Raw genomic sequence first — 17,553 nt, forward strand, 5'->3', positions numbered from 1 at the left:
TGTCTCCAGCTGGACTTTCCCCCACTGGACACCCCCTTAAGTAGGACCCTCGACTAATCCACGGGTCATATAAAAACCCACATTTTTGGCCCCAAAAGTTGACCTCGACTTATACACGAGGTCGACTTATACACGAGTATATACGGTACTGACATACTCAAAATCCCTTTGCCCCTTATTAGACTTCCTTTCCATTTTTCATCTGATACCCTCCCCAACTTCCTCTGTACAAAAGATTAAAAATGGATTGTAATTGTCCATTACCACAACAGAAATGTTTGGTTGCACACCATATTTTCTCCATTTTCATTGTGTTTTATTATTTAAGCATGAGGCTGCCTTGCTGCTTTTTCTTTTAGGACTCTCAAACAACAATGTCTTCAATATGTACTGTAAGCCAATGCTTGGAATTGGTGAATTTCCAAGCCAGAAAGCTCACACACACACACACACCCCGCACGCCTAACACTCCACACTCTGATATTCATTTGGAGCTGCCAGTTGCATTGTGTCACTCGCACCCCTCCCAGCTAGACTTTCACTTGATCTGTGCCAGAATTCGGTGCAAACTGAGTGAGTTTGGCCTCATTACTTCAGGCAAGATTAGCATGTGTGACATGTCTGATAGAAATCTGGAGGGCAGGTCTAAGATATACATCATGACTCTGATGTGCACACATGGCTGATATAAATAAGTAAAGCAATCTGAATGAGGAAAACCAGACAACAAAGACTTGCTTTGATGACACAGAATTCACCTCTGGATTAGTCCTGCTGCAGTGCTGGTTTCCTGCCTAAAAATCATGTTTAAGATGTAACATTTAGAATATCTTTCCTGTAAACACAAGCCTTTCACTTTGGATGAAATGGATACATGTGGTATCTTTTGTTTCAGACTTAAAGAAATGCTGTTTCCTGTGAACAAATGGCTTTCAACAAAGAGAAGATTGTAATCAGAGATTTGTACAAGGGAAGGGTTTATTTTTGTTTTGAGTAATAGGGAGTAAAGGCCTCTAAGTTTGTGATGATTATGTAATGGTTTAATGCATAATAGTTACAGAACAACTTCATTCACTCATTAGGTGGACAGTGTCTGATTTTATTAACTAATCAAGGAAAAAATACTGATTCAATGAAGACCCAAATAGGAAATTCTTAACCTGAAATGTTGTGTAAATTTTGAAAGAACAAAGAAACCTACAACACAGTCATATCTATGTATGTCTATGTCTGTATACGCTTCATTAAATTAAAGGGAAATCAATATACATTATGACTCTGAGGGCGCATATGGCTGACAGGCCATGTTAGGCCATATTAACTGTGTAGAAGAACAAAAATTTAAAAAGCCGCAAAAGTGTGGATAGAATGTTTGGATCACAGGGTGGTGGTTTAAAGCATCATGTTAGGGTATTGTCTCCAATGCTGTCTTATAAACTAATCCATATTTATGGTTTTCAAGACGCAACAAAGCATTGGAAAAAATACAGAATGAGATTTTGAGTGAACACATACAGTATTGCTCAGTGATTTAGTTTGTGTTGTGTGTATATGTGTTTGTATATACCTGCAGGCGGAAGAGTATCTCCCACCGAGCTCCCATTGAGAACAGAAGTTTGATAACTTAAACTAGTTCAACCAAATGGACTTTGGGAAACACAGATATGTCTTAGGATACTCAGCTCAAAAGCTTGATTACTAAGAGTATTTACTTACCTTACATTGTGGTTTCCTATACGTGGTTAATGTATTAGAAATTGGAAGTGCAAAAAGAAAATACTTTGCAAAAATAATAATAGGACAAAATTGAGAGCCAAAGTGGTACAGTGGTTTGAGAGTTGGACTATGACTGGAGACCAGGATTTGAATCCCCACTCAGCTATAGAAACCCACTGGATGACCTTGGACAAGTCACACTCTCTCAGCCTCAGAGGAAGGCAAACCCCTTCTAAACAAATCTTGCCAAAAAGACCCCATGCTTTAGGGTCACCATAGGTCAGAAGCGACTTGAAGAAATATAACAACAAAAATTGCATATCATATCTTCTACACATCTCCTTGATTTTCATCTCTGGGGATAACATTCCTAGCTTTTACAGTTTAAATATTTCTTAGAACCAGCCTTTTCTGATTCTTATAAGATTCTGCTGACCCACTAAGAGCAAATAATTTAAGATTTTGTGATTCTGTTCTCTATACCCATAGAATCATAGAGTTGGAAGTCACCACAAGGGCCATCCAGTCCAACCCCCTGCCATGCAGGAAATCTAAATCAAAGTATCCCTGACAGATGGCCATCCAGCCTCTGCTTAAAGACCTCCAAGGAGGGAAACTCCACTACACTCCGAGGAAAGAGTGTGTTCCACTGTCGAACAGGCCTTACTGTCAAGAAGTTCCTCCTAATGTTGAGGTGGAATCTCTTTTCCTGTAGCTTGCATCCATTGCTCCGGGTCCTAGTCCCTGGAGCAGCAGAAAACAAGCTAGCTCCCTCCTCAGTATGACATCCCCAGTAGTTATTTTTCTTTAGATCTTTTCATACTGTCATTAGACCTTATTCACTGTTGTAAAATTTGTATAGAACAGTGAAGATTTAAAACATAAAAACCTTCCATTTCTAAGAGTTCAGAATACATAGAAAGGAGACAATTATGTGATGATGCATTATTGTTGTCATGTGCCTCCAAGTCATTTTTGATTTATGGTGACAGGTTTCTTTTGGAAAGTTTTTCAGAGAGAATTTGCCATTGCCACCCTTTGAGGCTGAGAGAATGTGACTAACCCAAGATCATCCAGAGGGTTTTTATGTTTGAACTGGGAATCAAACCCTGATCTCCAGAGTCATAGTCCAACACTCAAACCACTTCAGCATTCTGACTTTGTCAAGATGTTTAAACCATGGCATTTAAATGATTTTTCCTTTTTCATGCTAATGTAATAAAGTAGTTTGGTAGCCAATCCCCCTCCCCCGTTGTCTTTTAGCAAACATCTGTTTCCAGAACCTTAACTCTTGCTGCAAAATACTGCCACATCAGCAGGTTAATGGTGAAGTTGTGGATTAAAAAAAGATGTTACTTTCCCATCAGTTTCTTCAAGATTTCATCTATCTCTATGTGTTGACATTGGTGGGTTACAGTTTAAAAAATGTTAATACAAGCTTTTCTATGTTTGATACTTCATTGTTCTTGGATAATATTACCTCGGTAGGGATCTGGCTCTGGTTTCATTCCAATTAAATATCCAGGAAATGTTTCTAGTTTCAAACAGCTGCAGAGGTTTAAACAAAGTCAGTGTTTCATCTGTATTCCCAGAGTATACATTCCTGGGCTGTGTTAAATGTACTGTATATGTAGTGCAGCACATTGACTTTGAGCTTTACAAATGAAGTTGAAAAGAATGTAAAACGTAAGGGTTGAGGTGAATTTAGTAGAATACATAAGCTCATTTTTATTCTGTAATCGTTCAGAAGGGAAAGGAAGTGGTACTTTTTGCAGCACATTTCCAAGATGTGAAGTATGGCATTTATATGAAGGCAAAAATGGAGTCTCCATTTTACTTTGTTATATTAGAATAATTTTGCAAGGTTGGTTCTAAGAAATATTTAAACTTTTTTTAAAAAATCAGTGTATAAACAACTAATTATGACTTTTATTATGCCATGGCCACATCTAGTTGCCTATTCAAGCATTTCCCTGAATGCATGGAAGGCTAAACAGGTGACGGGGATTGTTCTTGTGTGCCTTTAAGTCATTTCTAACTTATGCCAACCCTAAGGCAACCCTGTCATATGGCTTTCTTGGCAAGATTTTTTCAGAAGGCCTTTGCCTTTGCCTTTGCTTTTCTCCGAGGTTGAGAAAGTATGACTTGCCCATGGTCACCTAGTAGTGTTCCATAGCTAGGAGAGGATTCAGACCATTACACTACACTGGCTGTCCCTGCGCCCCCTTGTGGGACACATCATCCAGCCTGGGAGGGAGTGAAAAGGCAGGCCCAACCCCATCAGGGCAAGCCAGAGCAAGAAGGGCCCTCCCTCCAGTCCATCTGCCATGGTTCAGGCCTCCGAGGAGAGAAGAACCACTGGACTTGATGCCCTTCCCCACCACCATTCCCTTCTCCTTTTGTGTCATGTCTTTTTAGATTATAAGCCTGAGGGCAGGGAACTATCTAATAAATAATAATAATAATAATAATAATAATAATAATAATAATAATAATAATAATAATTGTAAGCCGCTCTGATAGCTTTTAGGGCTGAACAGTGGGGTATAAATACCATAAATAAAAATAAAATAAAGAAGACCCTCTGATAAGGCTTTATATTGGTTACAGGTTTTTCTTCCCCCGGGCCCAATTCAAAATGCTGTTTTTAATCTTTAAAAGCCCTCAGCAGTAGGGATGCAAAGAATACTCATTAATATTTTCAACCTAAGTGAAAAAGGGGGTCTCATCTCCCAAGACACTGCACTGAGGGAAAGGAGACCATCTATAAGATTCCAGGTAATTTGGAAATTTGAGAAGAATCTGTTTGCACAAAGATGCATTTGGTTGTCCTATGCAAAATATGAGTTTGTAGAAAATAAATGTGCTTTTTGGACAAAATGCACTGATTCTTACAGTTGTGGGGAGGCAGAAAAATGCATGCAGGAGAACTATATGTGCCTTTATTGCACAGGAATCCAACCAGTCAAACAAATTACACTCCAAAACCCTGCTCTATGCCTTCGACATGTAGGGAAGAGTCTGGTGAGCACAACCTTTTAACTGTGGATTTGATTGTAGGGCCATGACTGCAAAATGCCCTCCTACAGATGTCTGGCTCACTCACCTGCTAGTTGCCTTAAAGTGAGCAAGGAAGACATGATAGTTTTGTGTGAAAGGTCTTTAGAGGAAGTTAATACAGTGCCCCCACTAGACATAGTTACAATGTTAATGTGGTGGGTTTTTTTCCAGTTTCCTTTCTTGTGATGAACATTCTGAGAACTGTTTTAAACTTTAACTAGTTTTTGACATCAAATCAATTTAAGCTGTATTGGGGTCCCTTTGGGCTGAAACGTGGGATACAAAATAGCAAAGTAATGCATAAATATAATATGAAGAATAACAAACAATGAAGCACTTGGCATTGGTATTTAATGCCTGGGTCTCTGCTGTTGTTCACTGTAATATATGCCTTTTGTAACATCCCAGTAATATCCTTATAAATGTGATATGAAAAGAATTGAAAACAATTTAGAAACTTCACTTGATCCGGAATACATGTGCCTGGGTATCTGCCTGGTTCAGTAGCTATGAGCATATAATACCAGTACAGAAGGATCTCCATCAGTGTTCATGCACTGTTCAGGGTGCTGGCTCTCACCGTTTAAAGCCATAAACAGCCTGGCTCATTGTGCTTGCTTCTTTATGAAACCACTTTCACTCTTGGGATATCAGATACAATGATTAGTGGTGCCCTGCTGTCTGAGATTAATTTCTGTTAGAATTAAGGTGGCTTGTTTTTTTGTTTTGTTTTTAATTCTGGGTTTTTGGTGGCATAAATCTGTGGAATGTTCACTCTTCATGAGGCCTTCCTAGCTAGATCTGTTTTTACTATTAGACAATCACTTTTTTATTGTAGAATCTATCTGGAGTCTTGGGGTTAAGAAACTTTATAAAATATAGTTTCACATACTTTTTAAATGTGTGACAATTATGCTGTAAATCACTTTGGTTTTGAAATGGTAATAAGGGGCATAATGGGTGTAGGGGATCCAGATCGCACCTCAGGGGGTGGTGTGTGTGAAAGAGAGAGTGCACTGATGGAAATGGGCTGCTTTCTGGATCTGCTAGCCAAATGGGAAGACAAGACTCCTTCCTTTGCCGCCTGACAAGCCACCCAGAAAGGCTTCAGGGTGGCAGCAGCACCTCACTCCCACCAGCTGCTGTTAGTGGGAAGGAACTGTTTCCTGGGTCTGGTGGCCATCAGGCAAGTTACCTCCCCTTCCTGTCTGTCCAGCAACTCTGGCAGAACTGGAAAAAGCTGTTGAAGAGCGGAGGGGGATATTTAAAAATTATCTGCACCAGATGTCAAATACTCTAGGTGTTCCAATGATATCTTGCTAATCATTATTTTTTAAATGTATCTAGTGCTGATTTTCTATAACATTAATCTCATTACTAAAAATCCGTATACATGGGTGGTTTGTTCACTTGCTTGTTCCAGCCAAAATGTTCAATAAGGTGTAATTCCAGTTGCACTGTACTTAAAAGTGTATCATGTTTAATTCATCTCCCTGATAAAAAATTTCTTAACATTTTAATCTACAGTGCCAGAACCTATTAAGACCAGTTTAAGCCAGCTCCAACCTGCCGGTACCAGTACCAGTACTTCCACCAGCACTATTACTAACAATAGCAATGGCAAGCGTGCATCTGCCAATGGGCAGCAGCCAGCTGCATCCCGATACCTGCCTCGTGAGGTGCCTCCACGCTTCCGCCAACAAGAACAGAAGCAGCTCTTAAAGAGAGGCCAGCCTCTGCCTACTGGAACTCTGATCAGCACGAGTCCAGGACAAGGTACTGGACAAGCAGGGACAAGTCCTCCTCCACAGCCAGGAGCAGGTGGACATCACCACCCCAGCAAGACTCAGAACCCAGCAGGTAAGGGAGTTATACTGAGGGGGAAAATGCATCACACAAGAGAAGACTTGTTCAGATGCTCAATTAAATGGTTAAGCTTTAACTTAGGTTTGCTTTTTGCTTGTTCAGAACATAGCAATCACTTAGAGACTTTATTCTGTTCTCTGTTACAGAGGCATATTCACCTAGAAAATAGGTGTGAACAATGTAGAAATGGGACTTTCAGAAAAATAAAAATAAAGTATTATTTGTAGGTCATTAAATGGTAGGCACTGCTAATCCTGTATGTAGTACTGCCTGTTTCAACACTGCTGGTCTCTCATTTCAATACTCCTGTTCACAACTTCTTCCCTGTATGCTTCCTTGAGTTCCTTGAAAAAGGTATGATCAACAAAATTGAAGAGAAAATGAATTTGCTGTTCTAAGAACCACAGTTTGTTTGTTTTATTTTTATACTTTATTCTGCTTCCCCAAAATTAACAGTACAATTGCAACAATATATAAAATACAACCATACATTATGAAATCAAATCACCTATAAATACAGTGCACCCTTACTTTACGTGGGGGATCCGTTATGGACTCCCCCGCGTAAAACAAATACCGCATATGCTCAAGCCCCATTTAAATGAATGGGGCTCGTGCACGCAGTGGCGCGGTGGCACGCGCATGCCATGGGCATGCACCCCATTTGTCCCTATGGGACGTACCACCCCTTCAAAAAAAATCACTCTTTAAGAAAGTATTTCCCCTTATTGTTCCCTCATATATTCAAATACCAAATGCCAATCTTCTTCTATTTTACTCTGAGAGTTATTATTTTTTAAAATTGGAGTCAATTTATCCATCTTTATTATTTCTATTAGTTTCATTAACCATTCCTCTTTATTCGGAATATCTTTTGTTTTCCACTTTTGCCCTACTAAAATTCTTGCCATAGCCGTCATATAAAAAAACTGGTTTCCATTTTTTTTTCCAATTTCATTCTCAAAGATTCCTAATAGGAAGCATTCTAGTCTTAATTCTGATTTTTACAAATTATTTCTCTGATTTGTTTCCTTTTTTTCTCCTTTTTTTTTTTTTTTTGCAATTCCACCAGCAGTGTATAAATGTTCCTGTTGTATCCCCACATTTCCAACATTTTTTTTTTATTTTTAAAATTGTAGCTAATCTTGCCAGACTTAAGTACCAATGGTAAAACATCTTATACCATTTTGCTTTTATACTTTGAGAGACAGTGTGTCTCAGTCCTCTCATCCAAACATGTTCCCATTGATCTAATTGAATGTTATACCCAATATATCTAGCCCATTTAACCATAGTATCTTTGACAAATTCATTTTCCATTTCCAATTCTAATATTTTCTTATAAAGTTTCCCAATTAGTTTTTCATTCTTGTTAATTAGTATTTTTTCCAAGTCTGTATTACTTGCTTCATCTCCAAATTCTTTCAGATCCTTCAGAGTTCTTTCATAGATCCGTCTATAGGCAAACCACCCCATATCAAAACCTAGTTGTTCCACCACTTCTTGAGATTTTACTTTACTTTTACCCATACATTTCTTAGTTTGTTATACTTGAACCATTTTTCTTGTCTGATCATTTCATTTTCTATATATGGCTTCTTGCACATTTTCTGAAGTTCTCCCAATTTCAGCTCTTGCAGCTCCTACAGTTATTGTTTGTGTTGTTATCTTACTTAACCATTTGATTTTGTTGTTAACTGTCATCAAGTTGACTTCGACTTATGGTGACCCCACAGATAAGAAACTTCCAAGCCATCCTATCAGATCAGGTCTTGCAGACTCAGAGCTTCCTTGATTGAATCTATCCATCTGGAATGTGGTCTTCCTCTTCTCCTATTGCCTTCCATCTTACTAGGCATTGTCTTTAATAGTGAGTCATGTCTTCTCATGGTATGTCCATGTACAACAGTCTCTGTTCAGTCATCTTGCTTTCCAGGGAGAATTCTGGCTTGATTTTTTTTCTAGAATCCATTTATTTGTCTTTTTAGCAGTCCACAGTGTCCATAGAACTCATCTCCAGCACCACATTTCAAATGAGTTGATTTTCTTCCTATCCACTTTCATCACTGTCCAGTTTTCACAGCCATACATACAAATTGGCAATATGATGCCATGGACAATCCTAACTTAAGTATTCCATTATATATCTTTACACTTCAGGAACTTGTTTAGTTCCTTCATAGGTACCCTTCCAAGTCCAAGTGATTAAGTTATTGTGATTAACCTAAGTTATGGAAAATCAAGAACTTTTTCAATGCTTTCATTGGCGGGTTACAGACCGCCGCCGCTTGCTCCGTGAGGGAGCCGCAGCAGCCACACCGCGCGGCTCCCGCGTGGAGCAAAAAAGGAGCTCCAAAATGGAGCTCCTTCTTGCGGCGCCTCTATGACGTCGCGAGGCACCGCTGGCGCATTCGTGACGTCATAGGCGCCGCGACACGTCTGGACGCTATGCGTCCGATACGTAAACATGGTGGCCCCCATGTGGAAGGGGTGCTGCCATGTTGTACGTATGGAATACGCACTAGGGTTAGGGGGGTGCGGAAGCACCACCCCTTCCTAACCCTAATACGTATTCCATACGTATTTTTTGGCGGTCTGTAACCCGCCATTGTCTCCTTTAAAGTTGTTAATTTATTTGTTATTTATTTATGGTATTTATACCCTGCCCTTCAGCCTTAAAGGCTGTTAGAGCGGCTTACAATTATTATTTTTAATTAGACGGTTTCATGCCCTCAGGCTTACAGTGTTCAATTGCAAACCTACCTTTGCACATTCTTCCATGTTTTTTTCAGCTACCATTCCATTTTATTATTTTTTCTAAAAAAGTTTAACTTTTGGACAGAAAATGTCACACTTTCTCTAATACCAATTCAGTTAATCACAATTACTTTTGTGAAATTTTAGGGTGGACAAATAGCATCTATGAACTGTTTTTAATACCATGTCTTTAGTAGTGGTTGATATAGACTTATTAGGCTGCAAAGACCAAACTTTTGATCATTTTTTAAAATTTCTCTGATATATTAATATTTAGGTTTGTTTCCCAGATCTTCAGCTCCCAAAGAGTTATCATATTTTCCCTTCATAAATAGCTAAAACTAATCCTTTCTTTTTACTATATTCTCTCTCCAGTACAGTCATTTTCCATTTTAGTTGTGTTTACCACAATGTGATTTTGTGTTTGCAGTTTTTAGAGTCAGTGAAATGGAGTCCCTCTTTGTACTTAATAAGATCATTTTTGAAAACTATATTAGATACGTTTCAAAACATAAGAGCGTTTTGACATTGGTGTAGCTAAAGTCAACTTTGTCCCCTTTGGCCCTTGATACTCTAACAGGCCCTTTACAGCTAAAAATGTTCATGGGTTATTAGAGGTAGCGAGCCCAGGGTCTTCCTCATTTGGCCTGTGACCTCTCCTCTTGACATCCCCTGATACTTTTGCAGCATACTATCTTGCCAATTGATTTTTTAAAAGATCTGATACTCACATAGAGCCTATTTTGCTGTGCAGCAGAGAAGTAGTAATGCTTTACCACTTCATCTGCCATTTCTAGGCTTTCAAAAGCCTAATTGTGACTTCACACAGGGACACATATGTATACACATTTTGTCTAAGTTCTGTTCTTACTACAGTTCTCTACCCGTTTGCCCCCTGCATATATAATTTTAAGATTTGTTTTGACACAAAGTAAGGCCTTTGACAAGGTACCCCATGACATTCTTGCAAACAAACTTGTAAAATGTGGGCTAGACAAGGCAACTGTTACATGAATTTGTACTGTAATTGGTTGATCTACCAAACCCAAAGGGTGCTCAGCAATGGCTCCTCTTCATCCTGGAAGGAAGTGACCAGTGGGGTCCCACAGGACTCTGTCCTAGGCTCAGTGCTATTCAACATAATAATAATAATAATAATAATAATAATAATAATAATAATAATAATAATAATAGGATTTGTTTATATGCTGCCCAATCACTGGGAATCTGAGCGGCTTACAACAGAGGGGATAATACAAGGCAATAACAATAAACATGAATTAAAAAACAAATGTAAAATAGCAATGCATTAAACAATAACAATAAAATAAGATAGCGATTAACAATAGCAATAAATAACAAAAATACATAGCAGTTATAGCAGCAAAAATACATAGTAATTATAGCAACAATAAGATTAACAAAGCAAAATACATAACAATTAACAGAGCAAAAATACATAGTAATTATAGCAATAATAAAATTAACAAAGTAAAATACATAACATTTAACAGAGCAAAACAAGTAAAAAGAAATTATATAATGATAGCAAATGCAACTCTAATGAAATGTAGTACAATAAAACAATACAATACAACTCTAAATCAACATAACACAATACACCTAATTCCCCCCCACCCCCGTTTCAAATGTACAACAAAAACTCCAAATATAACAATAACAGAAACATTCCAGCAAATTGGAATGGCCATCTGTCGTGGATGCTTTGACTGAGAGTTCCTGCATGGCAGGGGGTGTTACTGGATGGCCCTTGTGGTCTCTTTCAACTCTATGATTCTATAATTCTGTTACAACCATTAGTCAAACAATCAAAACAATCAACCTCCTGCTGAATCCTCCATTGCCTTTTGAGATTCTGGGATGATGGTGGGTGGAGTAAAGCAGTCCTCTCCACGTGAGTCCTCCATTGCCTTTTGAGGCTCTGCGATGATGGTGGGTGGAGTGAGGCAGTCCTCTCCACCTGAGTCCTCCATTGCCATCTTTATTAATGACTTGGATGACAGCATTGGGGACATAGTTATCAAATTTGCAGATGACACCAAATTAGGAGAGTAGCTACCAGCCTAGAGGACAGGATCAAAATTCAAAATGACCTGAATAAACAAGAAGCTGGGCCAAAGCTAACAAAATGATATTCAACACAAGGAAATGTAAGGTACTGCACTTAGGCAGTAAAATGAAATGCATAGATATAGGATGTGGGGCATCTGGCTGAACAGATGCATGTGAAAGGGATCTAGGAGTCCAAGTACACCACAAGTTGAACATGAGTCAGGGACGTAGCTAGGATTTTAGGAAGGGGGGGTCCAGACTAAGTGCCACCATTATAATGGGGCTTGGGTGCAGCAGCGCAGCAGCACACACCATTCATTTTTCTAATGGAAGGGGGAGTCCGGACCCCAAGAACCCCCCCCCTGGCTAAGTCCCTGCATGAGTCAACAGTGTGATGCAGCAGCTAAAAAGGCCAATGCGATTTTAGGCTGATTAAAATAGAAGTATAGTGTCTAGATCAAGAGAATAGTCCCACTCTATTCTGCTTTGGTGAGCCCCACCTGGAATATTGTGTCCAGTTCTGGGCACCACAATTCAAAAAGGATGTGGAGAAACTTGAGCATGTCCAAAGGAAGGTGGCTAAAATGGTGAAGGGTCTGGAAACCATGCCCTATGAGGAACGACTTAGGGAGCTGGGGATGTTTAGTCTGGAGAAGAGAAGGTTAAGAGGTGATATAGTCCTGTTTAAATATTTGTAGGGATGTCATATTGAGGAGGGAGCAAGCTTGTTTTCTGCTGCTCCAGCTTAGGACCTGAAACAATGGATGCAAGCTATAGGAAAAGAGATTCCACCTCAACATTAGGAAGAACATCCTGACAGTAAGAGCTGTTCAACAGTGGAACACACTCCTTCGGAGAGTGATGGAGTCTCCCTCCTTGGAAGTCTTTATACAGAGGCTGGATGGCCATCTGATGAGGATGCTTGGATTGATAATTCCTGCGTGGCAGAATGGGGTTGGACTGGATGGCCCGTGTGGTCTCTTCCCACTCTATGATTCTATGATTCTGTGACATCACTGTGAGGTGGACATTCTTGTACTAATCATTGTTACAATAAAGGTATTCATTTTCTTTGTAGCAATTGGTAACATACGTAGGTAAAATTAATGTATCATTTAATCTTCTTCAAGTTTACTTATCTTCAATCATCAGTTGAAGTCCAATAATCAGTTTTAATAATAGAAGGTTGCCATGAGGAAAATCTAGATCATGCAACTAATACTTCATAATACTTCACACAAATCATTTTTTAAAAATGCTTGAAATCACCAACTCCTTCAAAACTCTGTACATGTTCAATTCTGTAGAAGGTATCTGTCCAGCTTGCTGCAGCTTCTTGGCCAGTCACCTGACTCAGCTTCCTACACATCCTTCTTCTGTTTAATCTCTACTTTGAATTAACTAGACCTGTGAGCAAACAGGGGCACCTTAGCCTCCTGTCACTAATTGGTAACCATATTGGGAAACACTGAACCTGAACTATTTGTAGCCCACAAAGGCATGATGCATACTGTTTCCATACCCGTTAATAGCATGCTGTGCCAACTAGTCTGAGAAATGCTTCCTTTGACTTTTGTGATCAAAACAAAAGTGGCATTTTAATGTGAAGAAAGGTAAAGCATTAACACAAATTTATACAGTATTGTTTAAATGTTTTTTATCACAAGCAATATCTTCATATTTTTATGGAACTAGAAAGAGTTAAACTAATTCCTATAGAATGCTGACACAGTTTGAATCTTTGCTTATCAAAATTTGAGTTCGAAGCTATCATTTGTTTAACGTAAGCTGAGAGTTTCAGCAGCTGTTGCTTTAAGAAACTTCAAGCCATGAGTTGGCAGCCATGCAAGTTCTAAATGCATTATGTGATACTGTAGCAGGATGAACTAGTCCTGTGAGAGTTAATGGGCTGTATGCCAATTTCTGTCATACATGAAGGGGAATTACTTGTGGATCCCATAGTATTCTCCTTCCTAAGAATAGCCTGAGAAAAGGAGCAGCTACCAAAACTGACCCGGGCCATGTAAAATGCATGGTTTGTTTGGAACAAGTAAGTGGAAGAGGGAGGCATTTCTGTCATGGAGGCAAAGTTCAGGATACCCTCAAGACTTTCCTACTCTTGAGCCACCTTGTGAAAGAGGTCTAATGGTGCTACCAGGTGCTTTATCTAGTTCTGAAAAAGGACAGCGGTTTATTGAAATGTTTGTGTTATAAAGTGAATGGCTAGCTTGTTATAAATTTCCACTTTGGGATTGATGGGAGAAGGAGAATGCCATAAACTCCTTAATTAATTTATGAAATCTGCTGCCTCAAGATGCTATGACAGCACTGTCACAGAAGGCTACAAAAGGCAATTTTACTAATTTATCAATGGCTTTGACCAAGGTCCAAAACACACTGCAGAAATAATCCAGTTTGAGACCACTTTAGCTGCTCTGGTTCAGTCCTAGGGAATGCTGGGAACTACAGTTTTATGAGACATTTTGCTTTCTCTGTGAAAGAGGTCTGGTGCCACAATAAACTACTATTTCCAGGATTTCCTGGCATTGAGCCAAGGCAGTTAAAGTGGTCTCAAACTGGATTATTTCTGCAGTGTGTTTTCGATCCAAGATAGCTAAATAGAATGCCTGTTGCTGGCCAGACAGTAACCAAGGGGAACTATTAGCTTCATGCTTTGCTTGTGAACTTCCAAGAAACATCTGGTCAGACACTGTGTAAAACAGAAAAACAGGTTAGGTAAATTTTTGGTCTGATCCAAAGGCGCATCTATTAAACTAGACTGTACTCCTTGACATAAAGAGCTACTATGGATAAAATGCTGTAGGGCCTAGAAATGATTGCTGCAGTTCACTCCTGTCATAGTACTCACAAGACCAGCAAGGTGTTTCTAAAATAACACTCTGTTTGCTTTACACACACAGGGTCTAGTATGCTGTTCCTCTTCCCAGGTCTTAGAAAATTTCCTGAAAAAAAGGAAAGCTCTTCCATAAATCATGGTGTCACATGTATTTGGGGGAGGTGGGGTAGTAAAAAGAAAGCTAGTAAAGAATTGTGTAATTTGCTGCCTCCCCATCCCTGGCTATATAATCACATTCAAATAAATAGCTTAAAAGAAAATGGGAGGTTGAATGCCAATGAACTGGGGTACAAGTTGGGTCTAGAAGAATTCCAGTCACCGAGAGGTTTCATACAACTGTTACAAAATTTGAAATACATTACCCTACCGATCATCTAAACCTAACGTGAGAAATGCTTCAATTTTTTCACTTTTGTTGATAAGTGTTGTTTATTAAGTTGTTTTATATTTCTGTTAGTTAAATGTTTGTGAATGGAAAATACAAGGGTGAAAACCTTCCTGAAAATCTCATTGTCCCCTCTTCTTGCAAACTGTTTTGGATCATACTGTGATTCTTTCGTGATAAGGAAAAAGCAGTTATTTCTTATGATCCAGCTATGAACTCCAGCATGTTTTTTTTTAATTTCCAAGGGCTAAATCCTTAAGAGCTTTGAGCATGTTCTCCGTTTTCCTTTTATTCACATTTTTTCTTTTCTTGTTTGTTTGTTTGTTTATTTATTTATTTATTTATTTGCCACCTTTTACATTCCCCAACCATGGAACTCAGGGTGACTGACAAAGTTAAAACACATACAGTACTTATAAAATTTAATGTTATTAAAACATTTGAAAAGTTAAAATACAACTATAAAAACTATAAATAGAATAGAAATAGAAAATAAAAACTATAAATAGCATTAAAAACAATTTAAAAGCACACACTTTAAAAAAGATACTGCGGGACATTATTAAGAGCACTTTCCTTCTGAGCATTTAGTTCCCAAAGGCCTGTTGAAGCAAAATGCTTTTGCTACTGGAAGGACACCATGGAAGGTGTCAGTCTAACCTCTCGAGGAAGGGAATTGAAGAACCTAGGAGCAGCTACTGAGAAGTCACTGTCCTATCTTCCCACTAGATGGACCCTGTTAGTGCAGTGGGGGAGAGAGAAGGGCCTCTTCTGAAGATTTCAATACACAGACAGCATTGTATGCCTCAGTATTCTCAACATTCTGACAAAAAAAATGGTCTGCAGGGAAATTATGTAATGTTTGCAGAAACTTATGAATAAAAAGCTTAAAAACTCTTTGTGAGCATGAACTGTGAATATCTTGGGTATATATCCATACATGTGTTATTAGTTCTCCCTTTACCTTTATTGCTGCTGAAGTATTAAGCCACCTTATCCTGTTGTTTGAATTTACCATATATACTCATATATACTCATCTATATTCCCAAAAATTGACCAAAATCCCAGGTCGACTTATTTATGGGTCAGTATGTTAATTTCCCCATGCAGTTAGCAGAGCAGTTTATTTTTCTCTTGTGCCAAGCAGAAAGAGTCCTAGGTGATTGATTGCTTGAAAACAGAGTCCCTCGCCCACCCTCTGTCTGAGGTGTAAAGGACGAAAGGAAAGCTGAAATGATGAAGCAAAAAGCCTCAATTAGAGTCTTTCTTGCCACACGCACACATACACACACTGAAGGAGCCTCCCAAGTTTTACCTTTGAATTATCCATGAGTCATGGCAAAATCCATAATTTTGGCCCCGAAACTGCCCTTGACATATACATGAGGTCGATTTATAGTCATGTATATACGGTATATCTATACTTAATTTTCTTTTTAGTATTTTTTGTGTATTTCCTGACCAGACAGCTTTAAGACTGGCAAAATAATCTCTGCTAGGTATGCTGAATGTCGAGCATTCCCTGTATTTTCTTACATTTTCTTGGTTCTTCCCCCCCTCCCCCATTAAATAAATGAACTAGATGTTTCTCTTCTCCCCTTTCTTTCTAAGGTTTTGGAACGGGTTGTCTATTCGCGCTGTCTTGAGTTTCTTGAAGCCAACTCCATTCTCGATCCCTTTCAGTCTGGTTTCCGCCCAAGGCATTCTACAGAGACAGCTCTCACTAAGATCTCGAATGACCTTTTACAGGCCAAGGCTAATGGCCTTTACTCTGTTCTCATTCTTCTCGATTTGTCTGCAGCCTTTGACACTGTTGATCACTGTCTCCTAATTGACATACTCTCTGACCTTGGGTTCTCAGACTCTGTTCTCAACTGGTTTAGATCTTACTTGTCTGGCAGATCTTTTGCAGTAGTTGCAGGGGGTCAGACTTCTTCTCCTGTTCCCTTATCTGTTGGAGTTCCCCAGGGCTCTGTTCTGGGTCCCCTTCTGTTTTCTCTCTACACACTGTCCTTAGGAAAACTCATCAGCTCTTTTGGCTTTTCCTACCATCTGTATGCCGATGACACCCAGCTGTATCTTTCTGCCCCTGACCTTTCTCCAAGGCTTGAACAGCAAGTCTCATCTTGCCTTACAGCTGTCTCACAGTGGATGCGCCATCGGCGTTTGAAGCTCAACATGTCCAAGACGGAGCTTCTTGTCTTTCCTCCTAAGCCCACCCTTCAACACTCCTTTTCTGTCTCTGTGGACAACATTTCCATTCAACCAGTCCAGCAAGCCCGCAGTCTTGGTTTTATCTTTGACTCTTCTCTGTCGTGTATCCCTCAGATCCAGACCACAGCCAAGGCTTGTAGATTCTTTTTGTACAATATTGCCAAAATCTGACCGTATCTCTCCTCCTCTACTGCCAAGATCCTGGTCCATGCCCTAGTGATCTCACGACTTGATTACTGTAACGTCCTCCTGGCTGGGCTTCCTTTTTCTCACCTCCGTCCCTTAATTTCTGTCCAGCATTCAGCTGCACGCATTATCACTTCCACCCACCGCTCTGACCACATCTCTCCTGTGTTGGCATCCCTCCACTGGCTCCCCCTCCCTTTCCGCATTCAGTATAAGCTCCTGCTGTCGACATTCAAAGCCCTCCATGTACTGGCCCCTCCTTACTTATCAGACCTTCTTTCTCCTCACCTTCCCACCAGGGCCCTCCGTTCTGGTAGTCAAGGGTTCCTGTCTCAGCCCAGGATTTCCTCTGCCCCATCCCGGATTCGCCCCTTTTCACTTGCTGCCCCTCACTCCTGGAACCTTCTTCCCCCACAAGCAAGAGCCATGACCTCTTTA

The 17,553-nt window shown here is 39.5% G+C and overlaps 1 protein-coding gene across 1 annotated transcript in view; it reads left to right on the forward strand.

Annotated features, from left to right (window-relative positions):
- TNRC6C (trinucleotide repeat containing adaptor 6C) overlaps window positions 1-17,553 on the forward strand; it is a 167,494-nt gene that overhangs the window by 57,320 nt on the left and 92,621 nt on the right. The window contains 1 exon segment of the mRNA XM_042448122.1: window positions 6,304-6,636. Within this exon segment, the coding sequence (XP_042304056.1) occupies window positions 6,304-6,636 (333 nt within the window).

This window comes from Sceloporus undulatus, chromosome 2 (assembly GCF_019175285.1).
Source record: "Sceloporus undulatus isolate JIND9_A2432 ecotype Alabama chromosome 2, SceUnd_v1.1, whole genome shotgun sequence".
Classification (NCBI taxonomy): Eukaryota; Metazoa; Chordata; class Lepidosauria; order Squamata; family Phrynosomatidae; genus Sceloporus; species Sceloporus undulatus.